Source organism: Ciona intestinalis, unplaced genomic scaffold, assembly GCF_000224145.3.
Source record: "Ciona intestinalis unplaced genomic scaffold, KH HT000096.1, whole genome shotgun sequence".
NCBI classification, from domain to species: Eukaryota; Metazoa; Chordata; class Ascidiacea; order Phlebobranchia; family Cionidae; genus Ciona; species Ciona intestinalis.
Genome location: NW_004190418.1, coordinates 47,542 through 64,215, shown reverse-complemented (window position 1 = coordinate 64,215; position 16,674 = coordinate 47,542). Strand labels below are relative to the sequence as shown.

The 16,674-nt window shown below is 39.7% G+C and overlaps 6 protein-coding genes across 7 annotated transcripts in view; 3 read left to right on the top strand and 3 right to left on the bottom strand.

The window, feature by feature from the left end:
- Positions 1-352: 352 nt before the first annotated feature.
- On the bottom strand, positions 353-2,892 carry LOC100178834. The gene is made up of 4 exons (XM_002123876.4): positions 2,692-2,892; positions 1,505-1,727; positions 1,171-1,277; positions 353-1,061 (listed from the first exon to the last, which is right to left on the bottom strand). Exons 1-4 carry the CDS (start codon positions 2,822-2,824, stop codon positions 556-558), a joined length of 969 nt encoding a protein of 322 aa, XP_002123912.1. The 5' UTR covers positions 2,825-2,892; the 3' UTR covers positions 353-555.
- A 535-nt stretch (positions 2,893-3,427) lies between these two features.
- On the top strand, positions 3,428-6,255 carry LOC100181199. The gene is made up of 8 exons (XM_002120652.5): positions 3,428-3,606; positions 3,657-3,891; positions 4,077-4,203; positions 4,258-4,307; positions 4,474-4,698; positions 4,924-5,096; positions 5,182-5,345; positions 5,482-6,255. Exons 1-8 carry the CDS (start codon positions 3,460-3,462, stop codon positions 6,143-6,145), a joined length of 1,785 nt encoding a protein of 594 aa, XP_002120688.1. The 5' UTR covers positions 3,428-3,459; the 3' UTR covers positions 6,146-6,255.
- On the top strand, positions 6,136-9,860 carry LOC100183546 (dynein assembly factor 1, axonemal). 2 transcript variants are annotated; one of them, XM_018815622.2, is made up of 17 exons: positions 6,136-6,250; positions 6,306-6,401; positions 6,725-6,755; positions 6,814-6,903; positions 6,960-7,039; positions 7,095-7,179; positions 7,234-7,309; positions 7,395-7,475; positions 7,534-7,625; positions 8,160-8,268; positions 8,341-8,453; positions 8,516-8,682; positions 8,804-8,904; positions 8,961-9,142; positions 9,191-9,502; positions 9,559-9,641; positions 9,692-9,860. In XM_018815622.2, exons 1-17 carry the CDS (start codon positions 6,182-6,184, stop codon positions 9,797-9,799), a joined length of 1,875 nt encoding a protein of 624 aa, XP_018671167.1. In that variant the 5' UTR covers positions 6,136-6,181; the 3' UTR covers positions 9,800-9,860. The 2 variants fall into 2 exon arrangements, with proteins under 2 accessions (XP_018671167.1, XP_018671166.1); XM_018815621.2 differs by having other exon boundaries at positions 7,234-7,345.
- LOC100178781 (small nuclear ribonucleoprotein-associated protein B-like) lies at positions 9,846-11,247 on the bottom strand. The gene is made up of 4 exons (XM_002123148.5): positions 11,122-11,247; positions 11,004-11,066; positions 10,551-10,748; positions 9,846-10,223 (listed from the first exon to the last, which is right to left on the bottom strand). The coding sequence occupies exons 1-4, from the start codon at positions 11,122-11,124 to the stop codon at positions 9,984-9,986; spliced, it is 504 nt and encodes a 167-aa protein (XP_002123184.1). The 5' UTR covers positions 11,125-11,247; the 3' UTR covers positions 9,846-9,983.
- Positions 11,248-11,684: 437 nt separating this feature from the next.
- Positions 11,685-15,775, top strand: LOC100185915 (adenosine receptor A3-like). The gene is made up of 9 exons (XM_026838524.1): positions 11,685-11,842; positions 11,912-12,040; positions 12,295-12,424; positions 12,477-12,605; positions 12,664-13,123; positions 13,191-13,332; positions 13,487-14,233; positions 14,696-15,077; positions 15,209-15,775. Exons 1-7 carry the CDS (start codon positions 11,802-11,804, stop codon positions 13,593-13,595), a joined length of 1,140 nt encoding a protein of 379 aa, XP_026694325.1. The 5' UTR covers positions 11,685-11,801; the 3' UTR covers positions 13,596-14,233; positions 14,696-15,077; positions 15,209-15,775.
- Positions 15,776-16,027: 252 nt separating this feature from the next.
- The window catches only part of LOC100181151 (ras-related protein M-Ras), a 3,299-nt gene continuing 2,652 nt past the window's right edge, over positions 16,028-16,674 (bottom strand). The window contains exon 6 of the mRNA XM_002121823.5: positions 16,028-16,521. Within this exon, the coding sequence (XP_002121859.1) occupies positions 16,449-16,521 (73 nt within the window). The 3' untranslated portion in view covers positions 16,028-16,448. The remainder of the gene's footprint in view (positions 16,522-16,674) is intronic.

The following is a 16,674-nucleotide window of genomic DNA, read 5'->3' as shown; positions in this document are numbered from 1 at the left end:
ACTTCACTACAAACATGTCACTTCACGCAACGACTCAACGACCAAATTATCCAAATCAACAAAACTAAAAATATCCTCAGAAACTTTTTCCTCAAAGCCGAAACTTCTTCCGAAAATATTTTTAACATTTCTATGAAATCAGTCATGCGAGAAGCAAGGTTGCCAGATATAAAATCGTTCGCAGTGTTGACAAAAAAAATAGTTTAATTTAATGAAATAGAATATATTTAAACAACCTAATACAAACAGGAAACCGATTGTTTAACTGTTAGATCATCGCGCGCGTCGCTAAACGCTGCAGAGGTATTTCGAACATCTGGACAATGGAATCTCAAAAATCCACTCTGGGACGTCACAATAAACCTTCTATTGTACGTCACAACGAAATATAAATACGTCATACTTTGTTTTATTGTGACAACATCTGAAATAAATATTTACAAAAGAAATAAAATAAACATAGATATCATATTACAAGTATATGACGTCATTGTTCAGGAAGTGACGTATAATGTCCAGCATTATTCACCATGCGCCATCGAGCGGTTGTGTCCATTATGACATAATAAAATATTGACAAATATAATTCAACCTGGCAGAACAATCTTGTTCACGCCATCGCCATTCTGACGTCACGTGGTCATACGTCATCGAAGCGCAATTACCAGTCGGGGAATTCCCATCTACGTCAGACCTAGGTAACCACATCTGCCACACGTGACGTTGGACTCGGGTGCCATCCGAGTATTCGAATACACCGTTCCGAACCGAGGATGGGGCTGGTGACGTCATAGATTGTCCGGCTGGGACTCGGTCGAGGCCGATCCAATAAGAATGAACAAGGTTTGGAAGTTTTGTGGAAATGAAATTTTGCGTTAATTGATCTTTTACAATGGCTAATGTTGCGTCATTACCGAAGTTTGTGACGCAACCATTCCTTGCCTCTGATTGGCTGAGACTCGCCTCCACTACGACGTAACAATACAACCCGTATCTATAATGGTGTTCGTCACAAATATGTTGTTGTTGCGTCATATAACGGGTTAACTTCGCGTCAAGACCTGTAAACAATGGTATTGTTACGTCATTGAACAAACACCCATACGCGGTAAACGAATAAATAAGTTTAAGCTTCATTAATTAATAAACTAAGTTAATTATTACAGCGACCTCTAGTAAAAGTTTCGAGTTTGGGGATTTTCTGCAACACAGCGACATCTTTCGGTGAAAGTGGTGAAGAGCTTCGCGTGGGGGCGCCATCACGTAATCTCAAGGTTCTGTGACGTAAGAAAAGAGTTTATTGTGACGTAACACAGGATTGATGTAAACTTAATTAGAAAAGCTGCCTGTGACGTCATAATCAATGAACGTTCAATAAATCTGTGTTAGATGCAATCCATCCGAGTGACATTAATTTATCGAACATGACGTAGTATTGGAAAGTTTAAATTAAATATCGATCGCTACGTGGCGCAGTGTAACAATCGTGTTTGTGACGTAACACCTGCAATAAGAATCCAGCTCTGTGACGTCATTTTGTATCCGCGATACAGCTTCTCCGATGCGATCGATCCTGTTCACCAACTGTCGAATATTCTTGTTTCCACTTTGACCTCCTGACCCCTGGTCCGCCATGATCACGGCTTTGTCCACCACCGCCACCTTGCGGCTGCTGGGTTCATTGTTCACAGGACACGTGGTGGCGCACATGCTCTGCATTATAACAGCTGCAAAATATTAAAAATTTTAACAGGAATAAAATTGTTTTTATCTCTTTGAATTCTATAGCAAAGATTAAATTAATTAAAACAACGAAGAGAAGGGATTTAACAGCAAAACGACAGTCGTTAAAACACGCTATGGGTAAAATCTACTAGAACTTAAGTTTCAAATGAAAACGTGGCCGCTAAACCCAACGTACAATATAAACACAGCGAGACAAAGCCGTATATTCTGCAACATCTGGGCAGCGAGAATAAAATGAATTGAATAATGCACTTGGGGGGGTGAGCATGAATTATTGATGGGATGAATTATTCATTAGGTAGAAGGCGTCTTGTGCATTAGAACGAAAATTAAGTTATCAAAGATTTCGGGAAAATAACCATTATGACGTCACAGTACATTAATAAACAAAACGCGACAGTGTGCCAAAGTCTCTGTAGCGGTTATGGATTATTACGTCACTAATTGAATTTACCACGTGACTTGTAGATTTTTAATAATTAGTAGAATGCGAACAATAATAAGGGTTCGTGACGTCACAATACACCTTGTTAAAAACGTCTTTGTTTAAAATGTTGAATCGATTCGCGAAACAATCAATGTCAAAGATAAAAAAGTAAAATTCGCGATCGGGTCGATGAACAATCGATGCCTCGATGACGTAATAGAACCGGGCAAATAAGCTCAACAATAAAAGAACAATCGTAATTGTTTAATATTATTAACCAGGCCATTACAATATTAATTGTTTAAATTAATATAAACCACCCAGTTATTAAACTTATACGGTGAATGTACGTTACATCAATATAACAACCATCAGTGGTGGATTCGTTTAACATTATCCACCACAAAGTTGGGTGGTTCAACAAGAAACATCGATTGTTAAACAACATTATTATTCGTTAATGTTTGGTATAAAGATATTTAATAATATTATCATAAACATCCTATACGGTAACTCACTTAGATAAACTACAGTGGCCATCAGCGCCAACACGGCTACAAATAAAATACCGATGGCAACTTTCACCCATGTTGATGTTGGTTGGGGGGGAACACGGTACGGGTTCGACGATGTATCGCGATTCTTTAACATTGTTATGCTATACTTCTGGAATATAAACGATTGTTTAAACAATGACTAACACTAAACTGCCCTTCTATGACATCACAAACACCAACTAACCAAGACAATGACATACTGTTACGTCATATGCTTCTCTATGAGGTCACAATATAATTACTCATCCGTAACAAATAATCTTAGATTACGTTATAAAATGGAACATCTGTGACGTCACAATCATCGATTATCACATGACCGACTTAATAATTAATCACGTGCACCTCGTCGTAATTATGACGTAATACACATAGTGTTAATAAATTTACATCTGAGTAAATAATGTTGTTCCGCGGATATTATGGCGGGTGAATATTTATCATTAGTTATTTCTTTAGTAACTAAATCACTATGACACATTAATCTACAAACTAATCTCGTTTAACAATCGCTGCGACATCTTCTACCAATCGAAAATCGCGTCGACCGCGACATTCGACTATCCGCCACACCGACTGATCGCGTCTTGCTCGAAGTGATTGTGACGAAACAGACGAACCGCGCTCCCCGCGAAAACAATCATCAACAGCGCCACCTACCGAGAGAGTTGGTTACCATAGAAACGACGCGATTTCGAATCTCCATTGTTGGGGGGTGATTGTAGAATCATGTCGACTCCCGTCGTTCTACGATTGCCGTTTGTTACGTTTAACAAGAAACATTGTGACGTAGAAGATGACGTAGGCATCAAAGTTTGTCCAATCATCGTCGATTTTGAACGTTTGTTGAAAGGAGGTCACAAGAATTATGAAAAAGTAAGTTTTGTTATAATGTTAACAAAACTACATAAACATCCTATAAACAGATAATACCCGGAGTTCCGAACACCGATTTGCTTCATGTCGCGGCATCCTTATATGGAGTTACCCTCAGTGAGGTCACAGATGACATTATCTACCCAACAATGTGCGGGAAATGGTCGCGAACTTTGTTGATGCTTCGTGACGAGGAACAAACATTACAACATCTCATGAAAACAACGCACAAAAGAATCGCAACAAACGTCAATCAAACACCCAACGATGCAAATAATGACAGTGGTATGTTATTTCTATGTTCGTCAGGTTACCAGATAGCCAACCGTGGGGTTTCATTATTTTAATAATCAACGAACAAAATGTTGTTTATATTGACCATAATAATATTTATAATATTCCCAGGTTCATTCCTATATATATCTATGCTGTATGCCTCCCCACCAATAACACACCCCCCTCACCCACAGACGACGCCCCAAACATCTTCAGCGACGACGAATCTTCTGATGAGGACGAAGATTTTGACGACGATTTCGTTTCCGGGATTCCTGGGTTTCTTGCGGAAGTTCAAACAAGAAAAGAACATCTTGTACAGTGGGTATTGTGATGTCATCATAGTGTGTGATGTCATCAACATTGTATTCGTAGATTATACGAGAAAAAAATAGATGAGGCGGATGAATATCGGAAATATCTCGGTAAATATTCAACTTTTTTACTCAAGTAGTTCAGAGGGTGTTTTAACGAATGTTGTTTTGCTGTTAATTCCCTTCTATTTGTTGTTTCAACTAATCTGATCTTTGCTAAAGTGTTCAAAGATTCAAACAGGGCCGATCTTAACTTAATGATCGCTGACGTATGCAGGTGTGGAACATCGTTTGATTGGTTGTTCAACTTTCGAACGGTCCTATGAGAAGCCGGGACAACAGGTGTTGCAACTTACCCTCGTTGGGGTGAGGAAAAAGTATCGGGGGGTTGGGATGGGGGGTTTTATGATGAAACAATTACATGATGCAACAATCACTGGTGGTTATGATGTCATACTGGTCAATGCTGATCATAATGCGGTGGATTTCTTTGAAAAACAAGGTTTGTATTGTTACATCATAACAATGTATTGTTATGTCATAATAAGGTTATTTCTCATGCCGTGGCACAATTAGCTAAGTGCTCGCTTCTATTCCAGAGGTTACTGATTCAAAGCTTGTTGCTGCCACTGTTGTGGACGGGCACAAGGTGTATGTAACAGAACATCTATGTTATAAAGACTGTCTTTCACCAGCCACGCCAGGATAACCAACTTACACCCCCCAGGTTTTACCGACGACGTGATACTAAACAGTCAATACTCGAATATCGGCGACGCTTGGTTGAACTGCAAGCGAATGTGTTACTTGCCCTCGTACGGAGCAACGAACGAAACAACCGACCTTGACCTCAAAGAAATGGAACTTGAGTTGACGATGTGGCGTGAGAGAAGTTTGAACGTAAGTTGGTTGTGGAGGATTTTCGTTGTTTGTTTGTTTTCTACTGGCAACAATATAATGTTGATTGTGATGTTGTGATTGACAGGTGTACCAATCACAAGCCTCGTTGTTCCATCGATTGCGACGAGAAATTGTTCGTCTTCGAGCACGAGCGAGCATGCAGGATGATGTCATCAGTAGACTCCAAGCAGACTTAGAGCTCGCTCGTGACTCAGGGGTTATGAGGAAAGAAGAAGAATTGAGGAAGAGGTTTCATTTTATACATTTTATGTAAAGCTCCTTTATCAAATAAATCGTATCGCTATTTTTTTATCTTTTGGATGTAGATTAGAACTTTCTTTCTGTAATAAATTCATTCAAAACAATCCCCATAACTTCCCCCCAGGTTGGAAAACATCCGAGTTGCCGTTGACGACCTCGACCATCAGATTGATTCATCGGCCGAGGATTTTACTTCGAACGAGGACAATGAGTGTTTGTTGGTGAATGAATTGAGGCATTGTTTTATCACAAACATGGATGGGGAGGAATTCAATTTCCGAGGAACCTCCGTTCAAACAACAAGTGTTGATGATGTCATAATCGCTTCTGTTCCAAACCATGTGATTAAAAGCTTCAACAATTCTATGGAAAGCTCGTTGGACCGTGACATTGTGACAAACTTGTATTATTCTCCTGACCAATCAGGAAACAGCGACAACTTTGACAAAATATTAAAATCGGGGTTTTCCGAATCTGACTTTGTGGGGGGTTGTTTTGGGCGGGGTCTTCATTTTACCCGTCACGCACGAGCGGCCACAAGGTTCTCGCCACCCGGGGCTGTTCTTGTTGCCAAGGTTGCGCTTGGCAGAACGCAAACGGTGACGACAAAAGATTCATGTCGTGTTTCGCCACCGGAGGGCTCCAACTCGATCCTTACCCAGGGTCGATTATCGGACGATTCCATATTAGGGCATCCGTCGTGGACCACCGGCCACAGCGAGTATCTCGTGTTTAACCCCGACCAAGTTTTACCGATTGCTGTCATAAAATATTCATCCCAATGTTAATGTTGTGTCTATGTTATGCAGGGTTAGGTTGGTAGAATGCCGTTAATTGTTGAACTGCCGGATGATATCGCATCGGGGGATTCACCCATCACAACACCTAATTTGGTAAAGTTGTAAAATGTTAAGAATTTTGCGTCGAATAAATTTTGAAAACTTTTAGGAAAATAAAAAAGAAACGAACGACGACGATTATGACGAAACAATGGATGAAGAATCGGAAGTAGCATCAACAACGGGATCCGTTTCCACTATCGAGGTTTGACCTTTAGTAACCTTTGACCTTTAGTTACTTTCAACCTGTAGTTACCTTCAACCTGTAGTTACCTTCAACCTGTAGTTACCTTTGACCTGTAGTTACCTTTGACCTGTAGTTACCTTCAACCTGTAGTTACCTTCAACCTGTAGTTACCTTCAACCTGTAGTTACGTTCAACCTGTAGTTACGTTCAACCTGTAGTTACCTTCAACCTGTAGTTACCTTTGACCTGTAGTTACCTTTGACCTGTAGTTACCTTCAACCTTTAGTTACCTTTGACCTGTAGTTACCTTTGACCTTTAGTAACCCCTTCTTTATATTCAGGAGAAACAAGATGTTGAAGAATTATCGGAAGGTAAGTTTGTGGTGCAGTGTTGCCGGATGTATTTATCAGTATTGTTTAACCCCCGCAGCCTCAAAGTTGGGAATCGACATGGCAACACTGGAGGAACTTTACCCGGGTTGGAGGTTGGACCCGAGCAAGGTCGCGCAACGTAGAATAGGTGGGTGTGATGTCATCAATGATGTCACAAGTAATACTATGACATCATAATTACAGATGCATTAAAACAACAACGCTCGACACGAACAATCGAAGATTTTGTTTCGGAAATGTCGGAACGAGCGAAGTTATCGAAAGTAAAATATTTACTTTGGTTTATTTAACAAACATTAATGTTGTTTCTATGAGTAGAGCGCTGTTGAGGTTAACAAGCCACTTGGTGTCAGTAAGGAGGCGACCGAGCAAAAAGATCCGGAAATAAAATCGACAAAAGTTGGTTTGTATTTTCATTGTGATGTCATAATGTGGTTTGTGACATGTTTTTTTGTAGAATATATGGAAGTCGTTCATGCGGAAAAGTCCGAAGTCATTCAAGCGGAAAAGTCTAAAGTCGTTCAAGCGGAAAAGTCTGAAGTCGGTCCAGTGGAAAAGTCAGAAGAAAAGTAAGATTTCTATGTTGTTGTTCGTTGAAAACTAAAGTTTGATTGACAGGTGTATTGTGGTTGCCGTGGAAACGATGGAGGAAAAGAAAAAGCGGGAAAACGAGGAAAAAGAAATGTCAAAATATCCACGGTTGTGATTAGTCGGTTTGAATTTGAAACTTGATTCTGATTGGTCGATATTTTAACAGGATGACAAAAGCTGCGTTGAAACAAATCTGTAAAAAGAACAAACTTTATTCGACGCCGTATTTGAACGATAATATTTATTTACATTATAAAGGTGATTATGATGTCATAAGTTACTCTATCATCGTTTCACTCCATGTTGATTTATTGTCTGATGGTAGATGAGCTTAATAATATTTACCCCTTGGAAAAGTCATTGGAATATAAAATGTTGCCCCTTATATATTGACATTCATATACAGTGTTGCCCCTTATATATTAACATTCATATACAGTGTTGCCCCTTATATATTGACATTCATATACAGTGTTGCCCCTTATATATTGACATTCATATACAGTGTTGCCCCTTATATATTGACATTCATATACAGTGTTGCCCCTTATATATTGACATTCATATACAGTGTTGCCCCTTATATATTGACATTCATATACAGTGTTGCCCCTTATATATTGACATTCATATACAGTGTTGCCCCTTATATATTGACATTCATATACAGTGTTGCCCCTTATATATTGACATTCATATACAGTGTTGCCCCTTATATATTGACATTCATATACAGTGTTGCCCCTTATATATTGACATTCATATACAGTGTTGCCCCTTATATACATCCAGGTTGGTGGAGAATTGAGAATTTGGAAGAATACGTTGGACTTAAATGTATTTGGTTGGAGGTTAACGGGTTGCGTAAGATAGAAAACCTTGATCATAATGTTCAATTAAGGTGACTATTGTGATGTCATAACAACGTATTATGTGTGGTTGTGATGTCATAATAACCATTATACACCAACAGATGTCTTTATCTCCAACAAAACTTGATTGAAAAGATCGAGAACCTGGAAAAGCTGCAAGACCTTCGCGTGTTGAATCTTTCGAACAACCAACTCACCAAAGTTGAAAACTTATGTTCGTACAAAGTTAATTAACCCCAACCCATCTTACCCCACTAACCACCCATCTTACCCCAGCTTGTCTTCCCCGACTTGAAAGTTTACAGCTCGCTCATAATTGTATCTCAACACCGGAGGCGCTAGAACACCTTACAAGTTGCGACGAGATTACGGTGCTTGACGTGTCGTACAATAGGATCGAAGACCCGGAGACGATCGGGGTGTTTGAACGAATGAAGGGGCTGGTGGGTTGGCTTGTGGTTTGCCATAATCTCCAAGGATTTTAATTAATAGTGTCTTGTGTTGGTTTGGATTTAAACCATATCATACAACATTGAATTATCACAAGTTACTTTCATCCAACAGAGAGTTCTTAACCTAATGGGAAATCCTGTCGTCAAGAAAATTAGATTTTATCGCAAAAATTTGATTGTTCGATTGAAAGAGTTGACGTATTTGGATGACAGGTGGTTATGATGTCATAATTAAACATTGGGTGTAAGTGACGTAACAATCGTTGCAGACCGGTATTCCCCCGTGATCGTGCATGCGCTGAGGCGTGGCACACAGGGGGTCACGACGCTGAGCGAGCCGAGCGACAACGTTGGGTGAATAAGGAACGAATCAAAATTCAACAAAGTGTCGATTATTTGTACAATATTCGCAAGCAGGCCGAGGAACGAAGAGAAAAAGATGGAAATAAACGTAGGAGTTGGTTTGTTTATTGAAATGTTTCTAAAACTTTTGTTTTAGTGGAATCGGAGGTCACCCCCGTCCCAATGTTTGATTGTGATGTAATAATGGATCAGGAATCAAATAGTGATGTCATAATCAAACCAACCATGACTGGTGATGACATCACAATAGAACAAACAAAAGAAAACGATGACATCACATTAGAACAAAGAAAGAAAAATGATGACATCACAATAGAACAAACAAAGGCAGATGATGACATCACATTAGAACAAAGAAAAGCAGATGATGACATCACAATAGAACAAACAAAGGTAGATGATGACATCACAATAGAACAAACAAAGGCAGATGATGACATCACAATACGTAAGCATCTCATTTTAAAACATTTCCTCTGAATAATATTGGATTTCTATGTTTAGACACCTCTGACGTGACCTTTGACCTCGATGACCTTCCCGACCTCGAAGAAATCGACATCGAGGAAAATATCGGCCACTCGGGGGTGAGTGTTGTTGTATTATGATGTCATCGTTTAACGAGGTTTATTCCAAGGTTCGTCCGGTGACTGAGGTTTTGAAAGATAATTATGTCGGGGAATCCCCACAACGGATACTTATACAAGACATCACGAACGAAGATCTAGAGTTCGGACTCGACTAACCGCTGCTACTCTATATATATATATTATGTTTGTGTTTAATACAACTTATTTTCATTTCAATTTTATTTTACTCACGATAAAAAAAGTCAGACAAATTTTCGCCGAAAAATTCCGCTGAAAAAAGGAATTCGAGGCCTGGTTAACAGACCTCCTGCTCGCAGCTCGACGGGGGGCATGTGACCCTTAGTATCCGAACCCTCGACCAAAGCCCCCCCTTCCCATACCTGGGGGTGGGCCCCTCATACCTGGGGGAGGGCCGAACCCACCACGTTGTGGGGCCATTGACCCCGGCGGTGGACCCCCGACACCATGCATGGGACCATGCAACCCAGGGGCTGGACCCCCCGGGCCCCCCATGCCCCTCCCAGCCGCTCGACCTTGGCCAGGCCCTCTAGTGATACCGCCAGGAACACCCATTCCTTTCTATAGAAACAATATATACATGGTCAGTTGGAGTTAACCCCTTAAAAAATTTCTAAAGAAAAAAACATCTTGTGCGAAGATATTATAGGAAAAGTCAGATTGGCTTTTTAATATTCTTTCAAACTTTATTCTCTAAATTCTAGGTTTTAATTTTAAGAAGTTTTATCAGCAATATTATGACAATATAAAATTGAACCGAATGCCACTGCATTTTATGTTTTAGTTTGAAAAAATAAACCTAAAGCTATGATTTCCTAACAACTTAATATAAATAAAATGTTACAACAATTAAATCACTAAAGTTGAAGTGCCCACAACCCATCTTACCCCGGACGGCGGGGGACCTTCAACTGACATCGAAACGAGATGTTCTCCTCGTAAAAGTACGAGACCTAGTGTCCGTTTCTCTTCACGGTCTGTCGCTCCTTTCTTTGGTCGTACGCGACGGAACTCATCGCAGTCGACAAGGATCAGATTCATATGTTTGTCGAACGCTTTAAACGTTCCGATAAAAACACGGCCATCCTGAAGCGGTTACGACATATTTGTTATTTAAATCTTTAAGATCCGATTAATTAAAACAAGGGAATTAGCAGCAAAACGACAATCGTCAAAACACGCTACGGGTAAAAACTACTTATGGAAAATTGCAAATAAAATATCAGTGTTAGCATACAAAATAAACAGGATTTAAAAAGAAAAAGTTAAACCGATGCAACACTGACATGGGGTTGGAGCAGCTTATTCGCCAGCATTAAATATCCCATATAACCCACCCACCTGTAAAATACATCGCATGCGATAGTTGATGTGATTGTTCAACTTTGACCCACCCCTTGGAGGCTGAAATATAATTAATAATTAATATTAAGTAACTAATTATTTAACTTAAACTTACCATGATGACGTAATATTAATAAACTGGTAGAAATACGTAACAATGACGTCAACACCAGTGAGAAAATGAAACAATCGCGAAACGCGCGCGGCTTATATTTATTCACACCACGGTTCATGCGGAAATTATTTTCTCCCCAATGAAGTTCTTCATGCCGTAATAAAAGTAAGCGATTCCAGAGTTTCTAGTATTATTACGTCACAAATACTCTTCACTACTTTTGTTGCGTCATAGAAAGTGATAAAATATCAACCAATCAAAATCGAGTATGTAAAAAATATTTGCACAATAATCAATTGTGACCAAACAATCTCTTTTTTAACCCATTATGACGTCAATATTAAAATCGATTCTAGAATATTGAATTGTGATTTTTATAAGGAAGATTGTGACGTCAGTTTCACTTCCTCGAAAGTTTGTTACGAAATTCTCGAATTACGTGATTGTTGCACGGTACCTGTAAGGCGTGTGTTGCGTCATAAAGAAGGCGCTGCATCGCAATATGTAACTTGCATTATGACGTTATATACAGGAAGCTAAATAATGGGAATTTTAGAATCCATGTGGCGACTATATAAGCGAGGTTTGTTTACGCTCCAGGTACTCGAGAAGTTGGTTGTTACGTATATAACAGAGGGCTGTGTTATATTCTAGAATTTAATCAAAGTTCAAAGTTAAAGATGGCGGAGGTTACAGCGACACCGGTGGTCGTCACCAACGGGTGAGTTAACAATGATGTATCATGACGTAACAATGCACCTCATTATGACGAAACACTGCATCATTTTAGAACATACATTCGTCCATACACCGACGCTTGGGTGATAGCGAGTACAGTTTTCATTTCAACTTTCTTTGCATTTGGAGTTTGTGCAAATTCGGTCACAATCGCCGTTATAAAGACATCAAGACACCTTAAGTAAGTCGGTAGATGGCGCTAGTAGTCACCACCATTGTGGGTGGCGATTGTTGTGTGTTTTAACATTTTGGTTAAGTGATCGCATTAATGTCAAAATGTTATGAGTTCGAGGCCCAACTCTGCTACCATTGTGGGCGTATGTGTCTTTGGGCAAGACACTTAACCATAATTGCTCCAACCCAGTGGTCACTAATGGGTTGTCCAAACTATATTCACTTATCCTCGTATATAAACTAACACTAGATGTCACCTAGGAGCCGATATTATTCTTTCCTGCTAAGTATGTGTTTCTCTGACCTCACATCCGGTTTCGTCAGCATCTTGTTCCTCTACCGCCGCACGTGGGGGTTCGACTATTTTGAGTGGCCAGAATTCTTCTGCAGGGTTTGTGACGTCATATAGATAACAATACTCCATACTGACGTAATAACCTTAGCTTTATTGGGGACTTGATTTATGGACCTCGTTTTCTACCGCCCTCCATATACTCTCGTTCGCCATCTTGCGGTTGGTTGGAGTGAGGTGGCCGACGTTGTTCAAACAAATATCACCAACGCATATGACTGTAAGTTGGAAATATGTGGTGACGTACATGATGACGTAACGATGACGTTTGCCCACAGATATGGATATCCAGTATATGGGTGATTACTTTCCTCGGTGGTTTTATTCCTCACTTTCTATTCAACACAGTGAACGTGATTGACAGGTTTAACGACCCGAGTTCAGCAAGATGGGCCTCATGCAGCTTGTCGAGCTACTGGTTCACCACATGGCAACAATACGTACAGGTCGCTTACGGTTTCTATTTATATCTGCCAGCTGTGGCGATCATTGGGATAAGCATCGCGATCGCTGCGTTACTAAAACAAAGAAAGAAACCGGGGGATTGTTACGTCATAAAGAACACAATCGCGGTGTCCAGCGTGTCGCAAATTATCGAATCCTCCCCAAACCTCCACACGTCACGTCGATCGCTGAAGATGACGTCACAATTACGTAGGCAGAAAAAGGATCGACAAGCCATCTTACAACTTTTTCTCATCGTCGGTTCGTTCCTGTTCGGATATATTCCATTGACGGGTGGGTGGCTTGTTTATATAATGTGGTGGGGCAATAAAGACGTATTAATGACATCACAATACCACAGCGTTCCACTTTTACACTGGTTTTACCATCAACATCAGCAACAACGTCATTAACGCTTTTGATTGGAGGTTCGCCATGGTTCAATACTTAATGCTGAGGTTTAGTGAATGCATGAACCCAGTGTTCTATAATCTTGCGTCGGGGTAAGTTGGAATGATAACACATATACATGATATACAAGCGACAACAATAACATGGTTTAAAGAATTCTGAAGCGAAATTAGAACAAGAATTAATTTATTCATAAGATTCAGCATATACGTCATAAACGAGAACTAACAACTAACCACCCCCCAGCAAAATGCGCGGCGAAACCAAAAAGTTTTTGGCCAAACTTTGTCGATGTATCAACGCTGATGACGTCATCACCAGTCAACGTGGAGTCGCTTCGACGAGTGGTATATGACATCATAAACATATTTATTGTGTGATTTTTGTTAAAACATAATGCCTCAATATACAGTTGTTACGTCACAGAAGGCCCTTAATTTGTGAAAGGAAATTTAGCGGGAGGATGCATTATGACGTCATATATAAACAAAGGAGGCGTCATATTTGCCCATTATTATGAATGACGCAACAGTTCATTAAATAAAGCGAAAGCGATTGAAACAATGGATCGCGGTTTAAGGCTGAGCCAAAATAGACATTATGACGTAATAAACGAAACGATTTTTGATTAGACAATGCAAGTGTGATGTGACAATGTCGGTTTGTTTAAAATTAATTATTTCGTCACATCCGCTCACTTGTCATCCACCGGTGGTCGCCATGGAAACCAGGTAACTCGGGGTCGGTTAGCTGGTCACGTGGTGTGTCAGTTTCGCGTTTTCGCGATTAATGGAAGGATATAAGTTGTGACGATAGAAAGGAGCATTGTCTGTGGACCATTGTAAGCTCATTGTTACGTCACTATCGAAGTCAGATTTAGTCCAGAATAATTGTTTATTACGTCATAATATGTGCCGATTGTTGAAAAATGAATTAAAAATTCGAAGATTTGGTTTCGAGGGCTTCGAGGCAACGGATTTCCAAACTTCGAAGGTTTGTTACGTCATAATTATAATTTTATTGTTATGTCACAATTGTCATTGTTACGCCATGATTATCATTGTTAAATTTATCACTGATACGTCATGTTTATATTGTATCATTTTTAGGCCGTAACTAAATTAGCATTATAGTAGGGTTGGGGAAGATGGGACACTTTTAGCACATAATATCCAAATATCCTGATCGTGTTTTAAACAATTAACCACGGTCTATGGGAGTTGTGAGGATAAAGTTTTATAATTCTTTGAATGTTCTTCTTTTACTATTAAATGGAACGAGGAAATAGAATAAAAGGCGTCCTATCTTTCCCCACCTTACTATATATATATATGGTGACAATGTATTTATTGTGATGGTGTCATTTTTCACACGGCTTCGACCAGACGCGGGAAATCCGGTTTAATTGTTACCATGGCGACCACCGCGTTAACTATTATGACATCACTATTGCAGTTACCACCAAAGTTGTTCATTGTTTATCGCGTCATCATCTTCGTGTATTGGACATCTATGTTGGGGGAAAGATTCGCGGCGCACGACGATAAAATCCGATTCTTTTTTTATCTTTCTTATTGGAACCAAATAATGGTCGGGATCTATTTCGGCTTCGCGTGTTTCTCCGCTGTGCATGGGCGGATGAATATCAAACAACGATCAAGTTCAAGCCACGTCATGGATGCGTCATCGGAATCTAAAAACCTTAGCGATACGTCACCAGACAGACCTGACGTCACTGATACGTCTTCAGAGACGGACAAATGCAACCCCGGAAATGACGTCACAACGATCACTATTAGCGACGATGACGTCACAAGCAAGCATTGTTTGTCATCAAGTAAATAACGATCGAACTTTTTCATAGATAACGCCTTGCTTCTTATTTCCTTCCCGTTGTTTTAATTAATTTGATCTTCGCTAATAAATTTAAAGATAGAAATAATATTAACCAAACTCTTTGTATCCTAGCCGCTCCGCTCCGTTGGTTCCACGTGACCACCGCCATCTTCCAAGTCATGAGCTTCAGTGTTGCCATATTTGTTTCCGTCATATACGCAACCACTGAGTGGAAATCGAAACGTGCAACACTGGATTTCTCCTTCCAGAACCTCAACCTACATTTCGCGAACACATTGTTAATGTTCTGTGACGTCATAATCACCAATATCCCGACCCGACTTTTACATTTCATCTACGTTTGTTTATTTACACTAATATATGATCTTTATTTGATGACGTTGCACTTCACAGGTGCTGAGTCAGCACTTTACAAAATCGTGAATTGGAATAATGACGTCACATGGGTTGTTTGTTTTTACATTGTGATGATTTTCATTGTTTCTCCATTCACACACTCGATCATGTTTCTAGTGTTTACGATAAAACGCTCTGTGACGTCATACTGCCGACGATTGTGACTTAGATTAGTTCGTGTTACGTAACAATAATGTAACGAATTAATGTATTCTTGGAAAGTATTGTGACGTAATAAAAATATTTAATCTGGAATATTTGAAACTCACCGTTGGGTATTTATGTTGTAATGGAGTTCCCTCATGCCGACTTCCAATATATTTGATCAACTTTCTTTAACTATAGAACATGCAACGTTTTCGCTTCATCGCGAAGTATTTGCATTATGACGTAAACAGCCTTTACTGCAGAGTATTATTAAGCAAACAAACACGATAACTATGACATCACAAATACACCTTCCCATCTCATTGTTCAACCGTGTCACGCTTAGATGATTGTCCCGTCATAATCAACCACTTTGATGTAGCAACATAGAAACATCAAAACTAGGAATTTATTTCAGGGGTGGTTGGCGCCACCACGCGGCAGTTTCACCAGATTAGTCAAAATTAGTTTCGAGAAAGAAATTTTCGTTGAAGAAATTTAAAACGTCACCATGCGTCACAATCGTGGTTATTACGTCATTTCATTTTCATAAAATTAAACTCCACAGAAATATGATTTCTATGTTGGTTATAAAAACTTTGTAGCAGTAACTGAACAGGGGTAATCCCCTGAAATGATATCGACCAGGGGGAAGCACCCATGTGAGGTGAGATATAACAACCCCATCTATGACATCATAATATTATTGTAAGTGCAACAACTGTCTGCAATTTTGTTTCCGATGACTCGGCATTTAATCGATGATTCAGCGCCGAATAATTTCGTCGTATTTGGCCTCTAGGTGGAGCTACATAACCTGACAACATCCTTTGCTCTCCCGACCTCCGGTGGTCGTCCCGTTTTGTTGAAGACCTTGTTGCCTGTCAATCAAAGTTAGCTGTCAATCAAACATGAATGAATGAATGTAACTTACTAGCGTGGCCGGAAAACGACAGTCGTTATAACACGGGTTTAACACCTCGTGCCAGCTTACGAGTTACCAGGTATGTTACTTCGTGGGTAATTATTTTTTG

Coding starts and splice junctions, on each gene's coding strand:
- LOC100183546 (XM_018815621.2), top strand. CDS start 6,182: ATGCCGTTAATTGTTGAACTGCCGGATGATATCGCATCGGGGGATTCA. Junction 6,904..6,959: donor GGTCGCGCAACGTAGAATAG/GTGGGTGTGATG, acceptor TCATAATTACAG/ATGCATTAAAACAACAACGC. Junction 7,626..8,159: donor TATTTATTTACATTATAAAG/GTGATTATGATG, acceptor ATATACATCCAG/GTTGGTGGAGAATTGAGAAT.
- LOC100181199 (XM_002120652.5), top strand. CDS start 3,460: ATGTCGACTCCCGTCGTTCTACGATTGCCGTTTGTTACGTTTAACAAG. Junction 3,892..4,076: donor CGATGCAAATAATGACAGTG/GTATGTTATTTC, acceptor CCTCACCCACAG/ACGACGCCCCAAACATCTTC. Junction 5,346..5,481: donor GAAGAAGAATTGAGGAAGAG/GTTTCATTTTAT, acceptor ACTTCCCCCCAG/GTTGGAAAACATCCGAGTTG.
- LOC100185915 (XM_026838524.1), top strand. CDS start 11,802: ATGGCGGAGGTTACAGCGACACCGGTGGTCGTCACCAACGG. Junction 12,425..12,476: donor GGCCAGAATTCTTCTGCAGG/GTTTGTGACGTC, acceptor TAATAACCTTAG/CTTTATTGGGGACTTGATTT. Junction 13,124..13,190: donor CGGATATATTCCATTGACGG/GTGGGTGGCTTG, acceptor ACAATACCACAG/CGTTCCACTTTTACACTGGT.
- LOC100178781 (XM_002123148.5), bottom strand. Junction 10,749..11,003: donor GCATGCGATGTATTTTACAG/GTGGGTGGGTTA, acceptor TAACCGCTTCAG/GATGGCCGTGTTTTTATCGG. Junction 10,224..10,550: donor AAGGTCCCCCGCCGTCCGGG/GTAAGATGGGTT, acceptor TTGTTTCTATAG/AAAGGAATGGGTGTTCCTGG.
- LOC100178834 (XM_002123876.4), bottom strand. CDS start 2,824: ATGTTAAAGAATCGCGATACATCGTCGAACCCGTACCGTGTTCCCCCC. Junction 1,728..2,691: donor GGCCACTGTAGTTTATCTAA/GTGAGTTACCGT, acceptor AATATTTTGCAG/CTGTTATAATGCAGAGCATG. Junction 1,062..1,170: donor ACTCGAAACTTTTACTAGAG/GTCGCTGTAATA, acceptor CATTGTTTACAG/GTCTTGACGCGAAGTTAACC.